This window comes from Bombus terrestris, chromosome 1 (genome assembly GCF_910591885.1).
Source record: "Bombus terrestris chromosome 1, iyBomTerr1.2, whole genome shotgun sequence".
In the NCBI taxonomy this organism is placed as follows: Eukaryota; Metazoa; Arthropoda; class Insecta; order Hymenoptera; family Apidae; genus Bombus; species Bombus terrestris.
In genome coordinates this window covers 5,811,346-5,832,251 of record NC_063269.1, presented here as the reverse complement: position 1 = coordinate 5,832,251, position 20,906 = coordinate 5,811,346, and the positions used below count along the sequence as shown (strand labels likewise).

At 44.4% G+C, this 20,906-nt stretch overlaps 1 protein-coding gene across 2 annotated transcripts; it reads right to left on the bottom strand.

The window, feature by feature from the left end:
• Positions 1-244: 244 nt before the first annotated feature.
• On the bottom strand, positions 245-19,262 carry LOC100646892 (homeobox protein aristaless). 2 transcript variants are annotated; one of them, XM_020863107.2, is made up of 5 exons: positions 18,784-19,262; positions 13,473-13,588; positions 13,183-13,388; positions 6,301-6,346; positions 245-2,839 (listed from the first exon to the last, which is right to left on the bottom strand). In XM_020863107.2, the coding sequence occupies exons 1-5, from the start codon at positions 18,848-18,850 to the stop codon at positions 2,249-2,251; spliced, it is 1,026 nt and encodes a 341-aa protein (XP_020718766.2). In that variant the 5' UTR covers positions 18,851-19,262; the 3' UTR covers positions 245-2,248. The 2 variants fall into 2 exon arrangements, with proteins under 2 accessions (XP_020718766.2, XP_003393215.3); XM_003393167.4 differs by having other exon boundaries at positions 13,183-13,588; positions 18,784-19,259.
• Positions 19,263-20,906: the final 1,644 nt, after the last annotated feature.

Sequence of the window (20,906 nt, the reverse complement as noted above, 5' to 3'; positions counted from 1 at the left end):
TTTATTCGTTGAATATCGATATCATTGGATAATCGATAGAAAGGGTTCGTATAATAAAGAACGCCGTTCATTTTCTTTCTTTTGTCTGTCCTCTCGCCACCTCCGCTTGCTCTTTCTCTTTTTGTCTTCCTTTCGCCTTGCAGTTATTTATTAGTCGTAAAAAGAGGAAGGTAAAAGGATCAATGAAATACAATGAACTGGAAATCTAGTGTTCGTTTTTACTCGTGGAAAATGAAACGAGAAATCGTTTGAACGACGTTGTATTTCTTTTTGTTTTGTCCAAGATCTTCGAATAGATTGATAATTTCTAGTCACAACTTCGATCACTCTTTATACTAACATCCGAGGAATCGTAATATTTCTTCTTCACTATGGTACGATGCGAACGTTTGGAACGTTGCTCCTCTGAAACGACTTTCGAAAAAAAAAGTCTAATATTGTCGTGCGATACGCAGTCGGAAAATTATTTGCAAGATCCCCTCACAAAGTTACGTCGTTAATTATTTACAGGTAACTTACGCAACTAAGTATACTTATACAGTCGTAAAACTTATTATAACTTGTCGTTGAACATTCAAGAATTAAAGAACGCGTATATAAATAGTATTTTCTCTTATCTAAAATGCGTACGACGGCCTATGTAAAAATAAAGAAATAATCGAAATTAAATAATTTCGTTCGTATCGGACGAATAATTCGTCAGAAATCCTTTAACTCGCGTCTTACAATTGCATTGGTTCGAAACGTTAACTCTCCTTTTTAGAATAAAGCATAACAATTTCGATATTGACGATAAAAATCTTGTACGGTTAAAAATATATTCGAGAGCGAAGTTCTTGTCGCGTAGCCAAGTATTTTTCTGGACGGACATCTTTCGATGATGTTTGCTTAAAAATAATCTTATAATCGCAAGTAGATGTTCTCGGTTCGCCAAACACGGTGAGTGACTACGTCCTCCATCCTTTCGCCGATTGTTTTTCAAATCTATCGAATCAGCGTTGAACGCATTTGAAAACTCCATGAAAATTCTGTATGTTCTCGTCGGGTGTTTCTCATCTGATGCTTCTCGCGAGCCATAATCACAAAGGTACTTGCCGTTGTTTTCGGGAAATCTGTATACGCGGGATCCTAAATTTTCATGATCGTCGAAAGATAGATTTGAAAGACATTCCGAAGCATTTCTTGTAAATATATATACTATATATATATGTATGTTATAGCTGGAAACATTGCCTCACCATTACTGTATATTATACGCATTATTGTACACGAAGAAACACATTCGCTTGATTCTTCGTTCTTTCCGTAATCGTCTAAACGTAGAGTCGGTATTCTGAATGACATTAAGAGAAAGGTTGAAGAAACGTGTTTGTACATGGACAGGTATATCGTCCTTCTTTTAATGAACGATGTCGTAAAAACTGTCTGTCGCTTGAGTCATTGATTCATTGGGTCACGGTCCATGCTAAAGAGCAATGACAATTCCAACGTCCACCAAAAAACTCGTCTACTAATTGCGAGTTTTCTAAACGGTCGCTCGAGTTGTCAACGCAGACGCGACACTTGAATCGTTGGTTTCGCGTTGTGTATTGCAAGAAATCTGTCGCACGAAGCATGTTGCCTAAAGTCTACCGAGAGTCTTCGAATTCCATAAGAGCCAACGATAGTTAAGACGATGACAAGTATCCCGAGATCGCGTTCGGTTTACCTCTTTAACTCGATAATCGCTGGCACGCAATTTGAAATACAATCGAGTCCAGCGTTCCTAAGATTAGATATTACGTAACGAAGGCACAAAGTGATCACAAAGTGAAAGAAGGATAACTATTGTTCAACCTTCCTTCGCGTACACGCGATTAATTACAAAGTGGTCGGCTACTTCGCAGCGACTTCTTTGGCTCGTATCTTGTACGAAACATACGAAAGCGTGGACCTAAGGAGACGTTTATACTTTGTATCGGTCGGCAGGATCGCATTAGGGAACGCGTATCTCGGAGGTTACGAGTGAATTTTTCCACCACTTGTCGCATCGGCCATCCAGCATGGTAGGTCGCGTTTCAGGTTTTTCTACGCAGTTCCGTTCCACTGGCTCCGTTTGCTCGATCTGGGTCGAAGGAAACAGTGGTTCGACGGGAAGAGATGACGACCATCGTCGTGGTTGGCGATTTGGATCAATGAATCAGAGTAGATGTAGAGGCACCGGTGATGGAATCGCAGTTTCTAGATGTATTTAGAACAGCGAGTCTCTTCAGCTGATGAGATCTCCGCTCTTGCGAAGCATCTCCAGGTGAAGCTCGTATTCTCTGGCCTTGAGTCTGAGAGAGGCGATGCTGTTGGTTCGTCTGTCGATGTCGGGCAGTCCGACGCTACCTGTGGGCGAACCTTGCGGTGAACTGGCTGTCGGAGGCGGCGGTGGAACCGGTGGATGCGCGAGACTGATCGCGGGCGCCGTTGGAGGCGGAGGCGGAGGTGGTGAACCGCGTACCAATTTCGGCCTCTGCGCTGCGGATATATTCGCCAGGAGACTTTGAAAGGACGCGGCCGACGTGTAAGGCAGAGGCATTCCAGGTGGTAGCAAATGTGGCGGCGCGCGATGATAGGGATGAGCGGCGTAACTACCAGGAAGGACCGGTCCGTGACCCAAAGGTGGGTAACGAAATGCGTCGTAGGGTTTCCTCAGGGGAAACGTGCCCAGGTGGGCGAAAGGGTTCGGCAAGGTCGGCGCGACGACCGCCGATGGTGGTGGCGCACCTGATCCCAAGTACGGATTGTACGGATGCGCCTGAGGCCCAACCTTCTCCTGTTTCCGCCACTTTGCGCGTCGATTCTGAAACCAAACCTGTAACCAAACGGCGTATTTTATTCTCTCACCTTTTTCTTCGTCCTCCATCTTTGTCTTTATACAGACTGTTCCTCTTAAACGTTTAAACGCTACCGAACAATCTACGATAATGACGATTTTTCTACGCTCGTTACCTTTTTCCTTTCCTCCCCCTCCGCTCTCTGGAACCGATCTACCTCTGAGTATGTCTATTTTTGGAATATCGTCCGTTGTTTCGTCGATGCGTTTCAAGGAACTAGGTCGAAGGACGAAGAACCGAGGAACGATCGAAAGAATCGATTTCAAGTCCGGTTTCAGGAAACCTATTCATCCGATTCCGGGTCGGAAAGCAAATACTACTTCGTTCTCTGAAAGTTGTTGGCGAACCGTGGAAGTGCGAATTCTGGTTAACGCGACGTATTCTCCCTTTTTCAGGAAACTCGCGGTGTATCATTATTGTCGAGGATGGAAGGAAACCGACGATCGCTGCGAGGCAGAGCCAGTGATCTTCGTCCGTTCGTTCCTTTCTCTTTCCCTTCTCGCCTCTATTTCTCCATCCGCCTACCCAGTCCCTTGCGTTTTTTTTCTTCAAAATTAACGAAATATCGGCCATCGTAAAACCGTTAGCTGGCATTCCTCTGGCCCATTGTTACCATCCCAAAAATTCGAAACTCGAGAAAGATCCGCTAGACGAGCAAAAATTGAACCTTCTCGCGAGAAACAACGGAAATCAAATCACACTCGTTCTTCCTACACCGAGCAACGATTTTTCAAGCGAACGGAAGGGCCTTTGGGAGCGTGTAAGCTGTATCGAACAAACGATTACGAATGAAACAAATATCGTTCGTGATGCGTCGACCATTGGAGCGCATTCCATCGCGAAGGTTCCTCGAAGACTCGAGCTCTAATCAGTTCAACGGAAGCTCTCCTCCCTCGTCTTCCCTGCTCGCAATCCCCTTCTCTTCCCAGAGTCCTTTCTTCTTTCTTTTTTCCTCCCCCCTGTTTCTTTAACGGACTTTAATTCCGCAGTCTCCTTTTCGGTTGTTAGGTCGATTTCGTGTGTCGTGCTTCGAACACGAACACGCGTATATACGTCGGATTTCACGTTATCGTGGAGAAGCCTCGCAGAAACGAGACAAACGGTTCCACTCGAACAAATTGCCTTCATATATCTCGTGACAGAACGTAATGACGACGACCCAACGTGGTTCGATAATCGCGAGCTTTGTACTAAACATCTGCTCGTTTCTGCAAGACGACGAATCCACGAAGATACTTTGTACGCGTTCGTTTCGTAACCACGACGCGATTCAAGTTCGAGTAGAAAACTTTAGCAAGCAATTTGTTTGTCCAAGTACTATTTTATAGGCTTAGCGACACGCGACAAATTATCTTTGACGATTGTTTGCCCAACTCGGTTCGGGGATTCTTCGCTGGATTGGAAAATACCTCGTCTTGAGGTGGTAGGAAGATTCTTCCACGTGGATATTTTTATTCTCGGCTAGGAAATCAAAAGAACCGCCGAAACATGTAGACCGTAGACACTCCCAGTACAATCGGCGACGATGGAGCCTCGTCATTGCATAGGCAAGGGAATGGGATCGATGGAAGGATATTTCGGGATGACTTGGCGATTCGAAAATCGATTCGATCGATCGTTCGACGCGAGGAAAGTATTCTGTGACTCGTGAGATTATGGATCATGTAGACTACCAAACTAATCGTTTTCCCCTTTCCCCTTTTTTTTCTTTTTTTCTTTTTTTGTTCCCTCGAAAGTTTCGACCTCTCTTACATGATATCACACGTACTAGAAAAACGAGTGGCAACTTCTGTGAGTGACGTTTTCTTTCTATCGAATTCTCGGTTAATCGAGACCAAGTAATATGTACATCGGTTAGAAGGATTAAGTAATACGAACTGGTATATTCGGTCATGGAACGCGAAAGAAAGAAAACGAGAATACGAGAGTGGAATAGGAAGAGAAGAGAAGAGAAGAGAAGAGAAGAGAAGAGAACGAAACGCGTGTGTTCCACGGGTGATTCGAACGATCGGACAGACACAATGGAACATGCAAAGTCGTTGCTAGGCGTATGGAGAGTTAAAGGTGACGGGGTGTGGGGGGTCGGGTGCCAGGACCCCCCACAGCGAGCAGGATTGCCCCCAGCAGGGAGCTAAACATCCGACTTGTGGCTTTTAAAACAAAACGTAACCACGATTCGCCGCCGGAACCTAGTCGTTTCGTGCTTAATCGTGCCGCATTAATTACGCGGACGCCGGCTACATTCTCTCTCTATCTCTCCCCCTTTCAACGGTTCTCTTGCTTCTATCCCTAGCCGCGGCACCATGAACACTTCCTCAAACGAAAAACCTTCCTCCTTAAATAATTATACTCTACGATAGACCAGGAATTAATACTCTCTGGAATATTTCTCAACGCGTCTACGAGAACATAGATCAAAATTGCTGTTCAACAAGGACGGCGTGTTAGTTAAACTAACGTTGAGTGAATATTTGAATAGATGTATACGTATGTTCGCATGTATTTGAACACCTCGAAATTATCGCGAGTATACATATTACAAGATGTACTTTAAACGACTTATTTCTTTGATCTAATGTCGGTCTTTGATCTCCATCGAATTACACCAGTTGTCCAAATACTTATGGGGTGTAAGTGCAGGTTTTTCGATGACCAAGCAACGCCTTAGACAAACGAGAGGCGTGTACAAGTTTCGGCGGATTCTTAAAAATGATTAGCACAGTAGCGAAGTTGCCGATACCGTAGCATTCGTTTAATAGCGATTCTGGTGGCGTGTGCTGGTATAATGACTTTAAACTCGAAATAAATCGTCGATTTGCAGTGGATGGAGACATATTTGCAAGTATAATGAAAAGTACCGAGCGTGGACTTCCATGGCGTAAGAGAGACGCGTATAAATGCGCGCTGTGCGTTTAAGAAAGACGAAAAAAGTGTGCCGAGAAAAGAGGAGACCGCTATATAAGGAACGTACGAGTGGCGAACTGGGAAAGGGTGAGACCGAGTAAATACCGAGAATAAATTAAACTAATTGAGCGAATTAGTCGGTTGTTCGAGCACCGAACTTTTACGGACGCATTCTGCTTGCCAACGTGACGCGCGCCGTTGTCACGCAGACGATTACCGGACGATACTCTCGCCCTCTGTTCTTGACAGCTCGTGTTCTTTCCGTTTATCGTGACTGCGAGGTAGTTCGTCATTCTAGTAAATCCTACACACGGTATACTCAATTACGTTGCTCACAGAATTATCGGGGAAAAAATATTAATATCGTTACTACAATTTTACAAGAGTCACAAGTTGCAAGTTATCAATATCGACAAGCTCTTTTGCATAACGATCATCGAACGAATAAACATTTCAAACGACATTTTATTCAAAATTGGTTAATATTATTTTAGAGTAAGAAAATAGAGGAGAAAATGACGTACGATTTACTAACCTGTATTCGTGCTTCCGTAAGACCGATCTTCATCGCTAATTCTTCCCTGGAAGCAAAAAAAAAAAAGAGATAGAAATTGCAAGGTTAGCGAAGTGATATATAACGTGGTCGGATAATTACGAGCGTATGCCGCATTAAATTGTATACTTTTAAGAAAATTAAGACGTTAAACGTATGGCGATCGTGTCGTGAATGATTGTAGTAAAGAGACTAAGAAATCCCCGTAACACAAGTAATCGTACGTTAATTAAACCAATTAGAATGTTAGTAAGATATCAATTAATTGTATTAAATCTTCTAACACAGTGGTTTTTCAATTCGATTGCCATTCGCATAAATTAATGTGACGAGTGTAACGCATTGTAGCACAACATTTTCATAATTATTCACTATTGCCCGGGTAGATCGTATCTTGGTCTTACATACATACATATTTAACGAAGCTACATGTGTGTGCAATTCTATTTGTCGACGATATTACGCGCATATCATTATTTACTATAAATTAAATGATTATTAGCGGTCATAAAATGATCGTAAAGTACAACTGTTTATGTAACAAAATTGTCAGTACTTCCGCAAAGAAACGAACGATCAGTAGGCATTTTTGCTCCTCATCTTCCTCTCTCTCTCTCTCTCTTTCTTTATCTTCATTTTTCTATAACAATATCTTTTCTTCGGTCTTCCTTTTTCCTTTTGCTATCGATTCTTTGAACTTCTCTGTCACGTGATCGTGAAGCAAAAGTCGAAGAAATAACCGATCGATATAGCCGTGTGTTGCGCGTCGTTCGAACAAAGCAAAACAAAATTCCGGAAGCCTTTCGTTTCTCGATCTGTAGGGTTTTTGCAGGTTCGGAAAGGATTGACCAGCGATTACGGATCGGTGTCCGAGGCAAAAGCGAATCTCGCAACGGCTGTCTCGCTAGACGGCCTGCGGGGTTTCTCATCTCGCACGCAAATTGCCCAGATGTTCCACGAAATCGCAAGGAAATCTCGGTGATTATATCGCGCACAGAAGCTGCTGCTGCTCCTCTTACCTTTCGATCAGCTTCGCTTCAATTTCGTGTTTAGGCGCATTTGAGTACACGAGCTTCGTTTCAGTTAGTTCCCGCCCGAAATTACAGGGAGTTTCGGTCGAACCCTCCAAGATCGACTGCCCTGATTTATGCCGCTTTTATCATCGCGTTTCTTCTTTTCACCTCTACCGGATATAACGTAGAATCATCCATCCGTTTTATTGGAAATGAAATCGGGTCAGTACGTATATACGACGATATTCCACGCAGTAGATCGATATTGGAACTCTGTTCGTTTTAACATATTGCGATATATGTTTCGATCGCACAATCTCAGGCAAAGTTGCTCGTAATATCGATTTCTACGAACGGCGAACCAAGGGAAAATGTTAATGAAAAACGTGTGAATAAAGACCGGTTATTTAATACTCTCGTTGCTATCCATGATCGGTGTTAAAGATCCTACATAAAATCGGTGTCTCGGCAGAGTCCTGAAGAACGCTCGAGATCCCAGCGAGCACCTTGGCCTGCGAGTAATAATAATTTAGCCTTTCCCTTTTTCTCTACGGCACACTCACGAACGTCCTTCTGGATTTAATAAGATCACGAAATTTCGCGGTTAGACGGGCGTCCCTAATTACAACCGCCGTTCACTGCGACTCGGTTATCCTCGATTCGCGTATCGTTATTATTACGTATCTCCCCTTCTTCGATGTCCTTGCCATGGGAAATGTGCTAGTTGCTAGTACTCTGGGAGGCGCACACAGCGTCTCAGATTAGTCGTACGTTCGAGTTAACGGGCTTGTGCAACTTCTTTCACAAATCCTCCGTGCAATTTATCGCTGTGTAATTTTTTAACAGGCTCATCCATCTCCGACCTGAACGAGCGTGTGCGATGACGTCAGGCATATTTGTATCGTAAAAGTGCTCGTTTCCTTCATCGAGGTTAAAACTCGTGTTAATACCGTTGGCGATCGTGCGAACGAGATGTGTACGAACGTAAGAGAGGAAGTAAAACGTTCGAGTTTCCTTACGATAGGACGCGATGTTGATGCAACAGGCAACCGGCCGCAATCAACTTCGGAACCAATGCGAGAACGGAACTGCTATTTCGCAATCTCATCGTGATAGAACAAGCGCTCTCCATCAAAGCAGCCGCTAAGCGGATTAAACGCGAGCTTCTCTGCAATCATTCTCGCCTCGACTCCACTCCAATCGTTTCGTTCTTCTTTTTCTTTTTTTTTTTTCAGATCCTTGTTTCCCTCTCTTAAAAAAACTCACCGTAACGTATGCAACAATTTTTTCAACGAAATCGCGGGGACCGATTTTCTCGCGTTACACTCGTGATTTTTCCCCCGAGGCATTTGTCCGATCTCGTTACGTTGCTCGTTTCGCTTCATTAATATTTTATGTTTTTCTGGGACGAATAATGAATAAATATCGCGAAGCTAGATAAAAGATTAGAACTAATGCGAAATTACGATGTCTGACGCGATGTATAAAACAAATTTTTTTTCCTCGATTGAAGTACACGTGTGATTTTGTAACGATTCAATGCGATATCGTGTACGTTCGCTTCGTACGTGTTTCTCTATGGATCTGGTATACGCGTTCGAACGAAGAGGAAAATGATAGGTGGCGTACGCGATCAAGGCGAGGCGAGAAAGGGATGGATAACGAAACCATGACTGGGAGGAAGGAAGACAGAGATATGGAATCGCGCGAGTGGCGTGTGGCGATATAGTCAAGAGAGGCTTGGCGCGCGAGTAATTCGAGTAATTGCCAGACAATTACATTATCTAATTAACCTCGGAGGTTGAATTAGCTAGCCGCTGTGCACTGGCGAGTTCGTGATTGTCGCTCGTGACGCAACCTTGATCGTTATTGTTTAAGATTGTCGCCGTCCGCGATCGACCGATCAATCGATTCACGGAAATTCGAAAGTTAAGATAAAATTGTTCTTTTGTTTATTATTATCGTTCCTTTTATGACGTGTAGGCATCCGATAAGCCACGCAATCACGTTGCGCGATTGTGCGATCGCTCGTTCCAACCTCGTCAGTCTCTTCCTCTTCCTCGTTTCTCTCCATCCTTTGCTTTGTCCGTCTTTTTTTCATTGGCAACCGGATATCAATCAAACGATGGCTCGAGCGTACTCAAATTGCCAGGACACGTGCATCGCGATGCGTTCGGCGCGGCGCTCGATGATTTTACGCTGCCGCGAAGGAAGGTACAGAATGTGCCAGATCTGTGTCGTGCAAGACGATAGAAAAGCTGGTAGCTACGAGGTAATATCCGTGCATAATGCGATGCAATCCATCTCCGCTCTAACGATCGGGTTGGTCAACGAACAACCCTTGGAATTTGCCATTAATCTCGGTATAAATCATACGTCTCGACTGCTGCTAGAATGTTGTGTTCGAAACGGCAATTACCGATGGAATGACACGGCATTACGGACTATTTCGACGGTAGCGTGGCAGTCGCTTTCCTAAGAAAAGCATAGCAGGGAAATTAATTTGCCGTAATCGTAATAACGGAAACGGGATGTCCCGAAATTAGAGTCTCGTGGTGCAGGTAAACCATCGAAATTCACCTGCGTTTTCGCCTCGATTTGACCGCTTTGATCGCGTTAGGTGGAGACGGGATGGAAAGAGAGACATAGACAAATAGATGGATAGATAGATAAAGAAAGAGAATGAGAAAGAGAGGGAAAGAAAGAGAGAGAAGGAGAAAACAAAGTCGGTAGCCGGTCGCGTAATGCGTGCGAAATGCGTGCGTAATATGTGCTTAACACGCGTACGCCGTGAAGGGCCAATTACCGATTAGCTACACTGTCGTCGATCGAATCGCGAACGAGTCTCTCTAGAAGCCTCCGACGTCCGTTCCTTTCGAACGCTTCGGCTGCGAATCGTGGAAAAGAAGATGGGTCGGTCGGGTAGGAAGTTCTCGTAAAAAGTTCGGTTCTGCGATTAAAGCGAAAAAGCAGAAAAAAGGATTAAGCGCAACGGGATCGTCGATTACGCTCGCATAACGAAACGAACAATAAGAGAAGCAGCGAAAATTAGAGAGGACGACCGCGGCGTTGATTTTCGAGCGTGGAGTCGTTCTAATTAGCGATCACAGGGCCACTAATCTCATTTGCCAAGAAACGAATAACGGAACGAAGAGGCTGGCGGTATTTCTAATCGGGAGCATGACTCGTCGGTCGATTAATGACAGAAGTTACAAGCCAGGACAGGGTATAGAGGAAAGGTGGGAGAGAAGGGTGGAGAGGTGGGCAGGGACGAAGAGAAGGACAGGATCGAGAAGGTAGCCAGAGATCCGTGGAACTGGTTCCGTTCCACGGATCACTGGAAACAATCATCCTTATTAAACTCACCACCGACCCACCCCACGGATATAAAGGTATTCTTCGGAATGATTTACCGAGAACCGAGTTCTGCCATTTCTGAAACAGGTGGATCCTTTGAAACCGCGTTTCGAACCAACGATAAATTTTATAAGTGAAACTGCAGCTCTATATACGATACGGGCTTCTTTTTCTCCATTTGTATCTTCGCTTACGTCCTAGAAGTCTATTCGTGATAAAAACAACGAAGAGAAGCCAGAGAAGGAGGGGGAGAAAAAAAAAATGAAAACCAATAGCGAGCTATTCTGTCCGGTAAGAGAAGAGAGTTCCGTCGGATGATTAGTCGAGGCACGGTAGCTCGAGCCACACGATTCTAATCTAAATTAGATCTTAAGAGCTCGTAAAAGTAAGTGGCTGCGTTTGAAGGCTTACAACATCCTCGCGTATCTAGATATTTCATCGTACAGATTTCTTTGACCTCGTTGATCGGGACAATTCGATCGGTCGAGACGTTCGACGATCGATCGACATTTTAAAGCCACGCGCGTTCACGAGGCGCTTTTCAATTTTGATGAAAATTGCGCAGAGAAGGCAATCGGCAACGGGATCGGAGTAGCTTTCGATAGAACCAATCGCATACTCTCCTTCGTAAAAGCACCTAATGAATATGCATCGCGATCGAGCGAGGCTTACCTCCTCTCGGTCAGCTAGTCAATAAACCTAAGCGACCATAAAATCCAATTAGTGTGAAATTAATACTCCAACACGGTATCGAGAGAGGAGAAGCAAGAAACGTACGACCGAGGTAGGGATTAATTTATATGAAAACGGCAAAAAGATATGGCACGACTTGACGCGAAGAGGAAATGATCCACGATTACGAAACTGTGGATTACGCTGGCAAGGCGAAATTACGTACAAAAATTGATCGATTTCTTTATCGAGCCACGCCATCTATTCGCCGCGCTCTCCTCGGAAATTGCAAAATTAACCTTACCATCGGTGTTTTCCGAAGAAAGTAAAAGTGGTCGGGAGTCGTCGGAGAGGAGCGGATCAGACACGGGTTTCACGTCGTCGAGATGCCACGGACATTAGGCTTTATCTCGAGACGCGAGCCTGGACTTGGAATTTTTCGATAAGCAGTCGGGTCCACTCGTCTGTCCGGCACGGCCATAATAAGATAGCCCTTGAAATTTTTACTCAAAGTATCCATGCGTTACGGCTGCCAAATATTCCTTGCACGACTGCTAAATATTTCGTTGCATCGTTGCTGTACGCTGTTTGTCAACGCGTCTGCAGTCTGCATATGTTTTAACCAGCGAACTCTTTCTCCGTTTCGAGCTGTGAATTCGTAGCGAATTTTAATCGCGCGTCTATTCTATCAATGGAACACCTTAGCTGTATACCTGTACACTCGCTCTTCTGCATATCCCCTGTTGGTTAATTACGAGAACCCATACCCTGGCCGCAGGACTGGACCTATTACGAGCGATTACACCGCTATTAACTACCTACCGGGTGTTCCAAGCTATGAAAGAAGCTACAGAGAAAAAGGAGATGAAAGAAAAAGTTACTCGGATAGATTGCGCTACAGTCCGTTGCCGACACGTTACTCTATGCAACTGGATCCAACAGCCGGGAACTTAATAACGCGAATCCATGGTTTTGACGCGGCGCAACAGAATTTACAAGACGATCCACGCTAACGGGAAAAGTAGATGATCGATGGGTGCGTATATACCGTTTCCCTGAATCGATAGATCTCGCGAGCTTTCCCGGATTCCGCTAACAACCTCGTCGATCATGCATCGTCGTGGGAATTAGGATTTTTCTAGTATCGCGTTTCATCGTATATCTCGAGTTACTCCTTTCGCTATTTCGAGAAGGTTGCGCATATAAATCGTTCGAAGGAAAAGTATGACGGAAACATTACGAAGAGAATTTTACTAACAATAGGTCGTTCGATATTCCGTAAGATATACGTCACGAGCAAAACACCCGGGTTTGTTTTACGACCACGTTCAAGGTCTACCTGTACATCGTAAATTCGTTCGACTATGGAATCCATTAAAAAGCAGATTTTCGAATAGAAGGATAAGCCGTTGCTGAGGATCGTAATTTCGCTTGAAACGATTCCGTAAACGTTGGTGAAAAGCGCACGGTAGTCGCTGGTCACGAAATATTTCGGCTCGATAGCAGCTAATAGCTGGCGCTGCAACTTCTTGCCGTATCTTGATCCCGTTACACGGGAAACCTGGCGAACGCGATTAGACACCTCCTGTATCGTCTAGAGTAGCCTAGACCTCCAGGAGGGACACGAGCAGAAGCTGATAAGAATATCAGCCGTAACAGACGGCCCCGGACGCTTACCGAAGAAGGACAATTTGGATAGGAAACATGTCGGGGATTCCATATTTTCGACCTCGTAGATATTAGACGATAGCGCTTCCGCATTTTCGCTGGCAACGCTACTTTGGAAGAACAGCATTGCGTGTATCGGTTTTACTGGACTTACCTGGTGAACACGTCGGGATAATGAGTTCTCGAGAAAGCTTTCTCGAGTTCCTCCAATTGGAAGCTGGTGAAGGTAGTCCTATATCTGCGTTGTTTCCTTTTCGGTGCAAAGTCGTCGACCTCGGTTTCACTTTCAGGGCTGGTCGGCGCTGCTCTAGGGTGGTTGCTCTCTTCCTCGGTCCTCACCTCTTCCGTAGAGATTCCCATCTGAGTAGATTGAGGTGTCGTCGTAGTAGGTGGCGGTACCGATTGTTGTTGGTGAGCTTGTTGGCTCACCTGTTGTAGGCTCACCTGAGTCACCTGGCTCGAGCTACTCGTGCTGCTCGCAGGACTTGTCTGCGGGACAGCGTGCTCGCCGCCGCCTCCTCCTCCTCCTCCTCCTCCTCCTCCTCCTCGTATCGAATGATCTGCGATCAGAAAGTTGTCTTTATTCGTGGATCACCCTGTCACTTGATTATCAGAGACCCGCTCCATCTTCACATGCAAAGTCAGTGAAAGTTATTTTCCAACGAATTGCGACCGTTGCAATTGAATTTAACGGGCAACATGTACACGTTCGTGTCGAGTTATCAGTGTTTTAAACTGGATTCTCCGACTAGATAGGGAAATCCTGTTGGTTTAGCTTCCGTCGGAGACGAGCTTCTTGCGAGCCGCTGCAATTTCTTTCGTCTGAATCGCGTTTTTTACCGTCGTTGATTTCGATAGAAGGCACCGTTAAAAGGTGGAGAAATCCCTAATGGAAATTGCGAGTGCTCCAACCATTCACCTAGCATCAATGTCAGCCACTGTACCTTCATAGAACTAGAATCGGATATATGACGCGCGATATAGGTTATTTCAAAAGTGCGTGAGCAAACCGAGCGGAGAGGCGGCGTTCGCGACCATCGACAAGAACAGACGCGTCAAATTAAAAAGAATCGCGTAATTAGAAGATACGGTTATCAAGGTGTCGCCGATATTAGTTAAACGATGATCGTTCACCACTCGAGATCGGTCAGTTGTTTTTGAATCGGATTATATGTACGACCACGCGGACACGCAGAGACGGAGACACCGAGACAGAGGGATACGGAGAAGGACAGAGCTATCGTTCCTTTCACCGACCTTGCTGCATTAATGATCCCTACAAGCCCACACTTCGGCACGTTCGATGCTGTGAGTGATCATGTAACAGCGTTCGATTTGCTTGTAACGACCAGAATCATTTTCACGCGCGATCGATACATGGACATAGCAGCCGAAGGATCCTACCGCGTGCTTACAAGCTGCTACTGATAATTCCCATTCGTAATTTGCAATGGTATTTTACTGCTCGGACCGGTTTTCGGTGCTTAATAAATTTTGTCAAGTTCGTTTGCCGCTTGATTCAATATTATTGAAATCTCGTCGCTCCAACAGATAGTTAGAAACTCGCGGATCGTTGTTATTATCCGGTATCTACTCTAAACGCGAATCGATGTAGAATTTAAAAAATTAAAAGAAAATTTGTTTTTTGGCGATTCGATACGATAGCTCGAAATCAAAGTCGTGCAAGCAAGAGCAAGGCACGGCACGCGGCCAGCCAGAGGAAAGAGAAGGAAAAAAAGGATAGACCAAAGCGGTTTGTACAGGCTTTAGCAGCTGTTTTTATTTGGGCCGATTTATCGGAAATGAGTTTATAATGCAGGTAGCCTGAACGTAATGCGAACGATAAGCGAGATCTAAGGCTGGCAAAGTTTCCTTTTCATTTTTATTAGCTTTCGCCATAAACATCGAATGCGCGTAGCATCGTACATGCAGGTTCGTGTTGTGGCTGCTCGCAGATAGAGAAGGAGAGTAAGAGAGGAACGCGTAGGTAGCCTTTTACATTATAATAGCATTAATGGGCTCGAAGCCGCACTTAATGCTCGTTCGTTCGTTGGCCAGTTCGCTTCGTTATTAACTGAAAATTACCGAAACCGAAATCTAATTCGCGTAAACACTGTAATTTCACGGAGGGAGGAAGCGACTGTTCGTGGCTGGCGCGCAAACTCGAGATTCCCCCGACTCGAGAGAGAAACCCTCGCGTTCAGCTTCCCGAACGAACCCGTCAGAGTCTTCGTCGAGAGACTCGTTTCTTTTCCACATTTTTATCAGTTTTCCGGTCTAATTTTGATTTTCGAATTAAAAGAGAAACCGGAATAACCGGTACTCGAAGAAGGAAAAGTTCGCTGGATCGACGATCGATTCGGTTGGTGCCTTTTTCTAATTGTCTCGTTATTAATTCATCGTTCGTGTTAAAAAATTTGCAATGTTAATTCGTATTCACTCGGTCAATTGGGAGTAGTTACAGCGTATCGCAAATACCCGATTAGATGCGTCACGCTCGATTAGATGGTTCAGATAGAATGATTTCCCGGAGAGCGGTTTGAAAATCTTGCTAGTCATATTTGTATTTTCTGTTCGTCATTTCTGTCATATTTACACTCTACTAAGAGCCTTGCACGTGTTTGAAACAGTCAACTTCTATACATGTATACACATTCATTTGGTACATTACGTGTTCTGTGTATATACGATCGCGATTTATGGGCATACAAATTAGCGCGGCGTAATAAACTAATTAGCCGACTCATTGAGGCCGCGTATATTTCTCGCGGATGTGTTATAATAGGCGTACAGTACGTTGGAACGATGATCTTCAGTTACCAACTTCTCGAGAATTTTCCACGATTTTCTATCGCGATCCCTTACATCCGCGTAAAAACCTGCGTTTCTTCGCACGATAGTATGTATCGCGCGATGCGACTGTTGCTCGCGCGAATCCAACTTTGCAAAAAGCGTAACAGCTTAACTACGTAAATAAGGGGGCGTACGGATATAAAAATTCGCGACGAGCGAGCGGCATGAATGAAACTACAGAGCTATTTACAGCGCAGAAAATCATCGTTATTCCGAAGAGTGCGTTGATGCGTACGAATCATGGAATCGAGACGTCGGCGTACCGGGACGCGTTACAGCGAAGAAGATGTTTTTGCATCGAATCATACTTGCAAATTCTCGCTAATAGACGCATCAATGCATCCTGTGACAAGAACCGGCGACGGTTGAACGTGTTCGATTTCTCGGCACGATAATAACAAGCAATTACGAATTATCGGCAATCCTTTGTAGCCGCTGGCTGCTCACGCGATAGCGCTCCCGATAACCGCTGATATTTACCTTCCGGATGCAGGTTACGCCCGCACATGCGTTTTAAGCTTTCCAGCTGAATTAATTAGCCCGTATAATACATCGACTGGCCGATAGTAATTGCAACAATGAAGAGGTTCGCGCAGAAGTATTAAAAGATGTAAAAGGGGAGATGAGGCGAGGCGAACACTCAAGCCGTGTCGATGCAAGGCGTGGCGAGGCGAGACGAGGCAAAGAAAAGAGGGACGAGTGAGCCGAGTCCCTGTTATAACCGCTTCTATATATATATTTATATACACACACACAGATATATATACACATATATATATATATACACATATATATATATATATATATACACAGACACACACGTGTTACCTCTATATTATCTACCTACCTAACGTTGCACATTACGAGAATTATCTTACACTCGATCGTAAGAAGTAATTAAGTTGGTAACAACGAATTTTTCTTATTTCTCTTATTCGCGTCCAATGGGTGTCGAACTGGCGAGAGTTTCCCATGGAACATCTGCGACGATATACGCCATTCGAATTCGAACAGAGAAACGATCGACGATGCCAGCAGTTATACCGTAATTATCGCAAGTTTATCCTCAACATGCAATAACGTTCAATTAGATCGTTAATGGATCGAATTTCACAGTTGGATGTTCTCAAACTTCGTTACGTCATTAATTCGATCGCTTAACGAACAACCGAAACATCGACGATCCTTTTGTAATATCGTCTCTCAGTAACCGCGAATTATCACGATTCGTTATTCGGTTTCAACGTTATAAATCGGTTTGATTTTTCGCAGATCGTTGAATGGAAACTAGGAGTTTGATCTTACGTAAGAACGACTACGTTTTTTCTCGTTTGATAAGACGTCGTACGAAAGTATTCGATAGGAAAGAGCGCAATTTTCTGCCATAATAAAGGAAACGATGTTCGTAACCGTTGCTTTTGCTGGGTAATAAAGCATTTCCAGCGATTAAACGATGAACGCACGAAGTTGTATGCATTCGTTGTTAGATGCGTAATAAGTCGGTAGACAATTGCTTTCCAGTAATTAACTCTACCGCGAGAACGATACCATTTTATTTATCTGGGCAAGAATCGCGTAACATATTTTTAGTGTTTCTAGTTGTAATAAAACGCGATCTCGTTTTACGACTCGAGCGAACGATTCAATTTGCGGGCACACGCGATTTATTCCGGCTCAACCTTCCATCAAATTGTAGGTACGCGTGATCGTTACCAGACTTACATTATATACGCGAAACGATTAAAAAATTAGCCGCGCGCTACCTCTAACTCTGCTCGTTTCAGGTAAATCCAACGATAATTACGTGGCGCGTTGGTTAATTCCTGGAACGCGGTGTGTTGTAACGTTGATCGTGCGTTTCGTTCTTCCCGACTCTGATGAAAATCTCGAGACGGCACGACTATAATTTGCAAATTACTCCATTAGACGTGGAGTAAGCTGAATTAACGATTGAAGTCCGTAAAATCAATTAACGATAGAGAGATAGCGTTGAAATAATTTGTCGACGTCAGGAAAATTGGATGATCATCGATCATTCGGATATCAAAGGAACCTCTTGATCGCGAGAGAGAGAGAGAGAGAGAGAGAGAGAGGGAGGGAGTCTATGTCCCGAACTGGCGAATAAAAGCGAAGCCCAGCAGTACGTGCTGGTTTATCCGTTTTGCTGGCCGCGTACTGCCTGTTAAACCGTACCGTTCCGCTCGTATTTCGAACCGAAAGGAGGATGTTAATGATTCTCGTAGACGATAATCGGACACGTGTAATGGCTGTGGGCGATATTTTTGTTCGATCCACGCTCCGCCACTCGGCGTACTCGTTTTGTTACAAATTGCGTGTAATATATTAATGCTTAACGAGAGGCAAGGTGATCTTTGAACCGAACAAAAAATTCGAGTGAGACGCGTTGGTATGTCGTAAAGACGAGACGTCATAGAATCGACGTATAGTAAAAACGCGTTCGCGAACCTCTCGGTGTCTATCGGTGTTCGGATAATCGAGAATCGCGAGTCTTGGCCGATTCGACGAACGCAACTTTCTTTACGTCGATTGCTGATAATGATCTGCAAACGATCATTAAGCCGATCCTGAAAGGTGCGTGGTACGCACGATAAATCACGCTGGGCACCGATGTGCAATTTACTAGCGCACTAACATAATTGCACGCATCCTAATCTACATCTAAATACACAGCTACGGGAACGCGTAGTTGGCTTGTCATAAATTGCCGATAGCGCCTCTCGTTTCTTATTAAGATCGGTTCAATGAACTTTCATAGATCGTACGATGCGAATTACGCTCGTATCCTCCCAGCATAACAATCGGTTCCATTTTTTCCTACCGTTTATCGAGTACCTTTGAAAGTATTTCCCTTAATCGTATTTGCCATATAATACGTACGTACATGTGTCGTATTTGTTGTTACGTGCATTAGTCTCTCGTCCTCGTAGCAGTTCCAAGAACAGGCTCATCCTTGCTTGAACAAAGCGAGACCGGACTCGGGTACTGTCGACAACGGCGATGACGACCGCGATGAAGATGGGCTAGGTTTGCCAGTAAAGAACACGCAACGGTGCATTCGTCGCTTTTTTTCTTTTTCTTTTTTCCCTCGTCAGCATAGTCGCGACCAACGGATAGAACTTAAGTACAATTACAATTATTTACGGCAGTTAATTATCCGCAATGTCACCATTAATTACTAAATTGCAGCGTTGCTGCGCTTCCCCAGTTGGCGTATCACGGTCTTCATGCGTGGAAAATTGCGCGCATGCGAGGCGTTGAAAAACTTTTATAGAAACCGATAATTACTCGCAGTACCGACGATAAATTTCAAACACAAGCTCCGACTACTTGTAACTATGATCGCGTATTACTTAACCGATCGTAGCTGACGTGTAACAGAATCTGATGAATAATTATCACGGAGTCTCCTTCTTACGTTCGCAATGTAGATTCGAGTGGAACGTTTCAAACGCGAAACTCGAAGAACTTGGAAATTCGGTCGTACGAAATTTAAGAAGCTCGGAGACTTTTCTAAATTGAAAAAATGGAGCAATTTCTAAATTGGAAAATTAAAGGATTCGCAATCGTGAAATTTAAGACCGACCGCGTTGAACGGTTGATCGGTTGAACCATGTTAGTCAATAGGCATGTTTTAGTCATGAAATTAAGTTATCGCGTTTATCTTTTGGTATTATCTTCGGCCTTGTTCGCTATTCTTTCAGAGTTATTTTCCACAGAGTAAACATTTCGCGGTATTTGTGAATTAAGGTAATCGTTGGCGGATAGGTGGTGGTAGTGGATATGGTGGGACGATAGGTAACGCAAGCAGGAAAGAAAAGAAGACGCGCGTGCGAAACGGAGATAGGTATAAACGGTTGCGAAGAAGCGGGCGCAGGCTTGTTGATTAATGGCGGGTAATTATGTTTTTTGCCGTTCTTCTAATTGTTAATAATTGAACGTAATCGTAATGCCTTTTTAATCGCATTAGCTTGCGTCGTGTATTACGCAACGGAAAAAGAATCACCGACCGTGTTCGCTTGCCAGCTACGAATATCCACAACGACGACCACGAGGACATTTTCTACGGCGGAAGACCGTCATCGTCGTTGTCGTCCAGTTTTTTGACATCCGCAGAATTATAGCAGTTTATGATACAGGCGCTTAACTTATAGGACTAGCTGTGTGTTCGCAAGTACGCGGCCATCCACGATACACGTTAATTAACGTGACGGTAAAGGCGAACGTTTAAAAAGATAATGCTGTTATTCGGTAATGTCATTCTCGTTTGTTACCACGTTGAATGCAGCAGGAATTATTAGGTATAGTTCTGTGGCGGAAGTGCATTATTCGTCGCAACGTTTTTTTGTTCTCTCGAGAGAATAATAACAGCGTTGCGGGACGATGCACCGGGGCGCGAATAAAAGGACGGCTGTTTTGCATAATTGTTGAACCGTATACCGACGGTGTAATCAAGAAATGAGGCAGCTTTTTGGAAGCGGTCTGGCAAATTTCACCTTGTAAGTTCGATGCCGCCTCTCCGCAGACCGATCTTGGCCATTAACTGGAATCTCTTCTCGCATGAATAGCGCGGCCGCGAAAAAGAAATTGAAAACTTTATAACGCCAACAACCTTCGACAGGCTACAACGTGTTTGCAGTCAGGTCGTTCGCTCGTTCCTTCGTTTCCATTTACCAATATTATGATACTTTTCGACCGTCCAGTAAAATCAATCCACTTTCGTACCCGATATTTCCGTAATTAATACGAGCTCATAAATTATCGAGCAACTACAGAGGCCACTTCATTAAACGCGGCCAGCGGTTGCGCGCGCGCGCGCGCGCTATTGCCCGTAGAAACCGAGGAGGGAACGAGAAAGCGGTAATCAGGTTTTCTACCGGTTTTCCAAATCCACTTACGCATCGTTATGTCGCATACATCGTACGAAACGTTGTTTCTTTTCGCCGTGAATGAAGTCGTTTGATTTATGTACGACGGTTAAGGGCCGATTACTCTACCTCCGCGATA

Bases quoted from the DNA above. Each gene is read 5' to 3' on its own strand.
- LOC100646892 (XM_003393167.4), bottom strand. From the start codon at position 18,850: ATGAGCCTGTTCTTGGAACTGCTACGAGGACGAGAGACTAATGCACGT. The intron at 13,589-18,783 runs GTACGTACGTAT...TTCTGATCGCAG, and splicing joins TAACAACAAATACGACACAT to ATCATTCGATACGAGGAGGA. The intron at 2,840-6,300 runs GTTAGTAAATCG...GTTTGGTTACAG, and splicing joins TTACGGAAGCACGAATACAG to GTTTGGTTTCAGAATCGACG.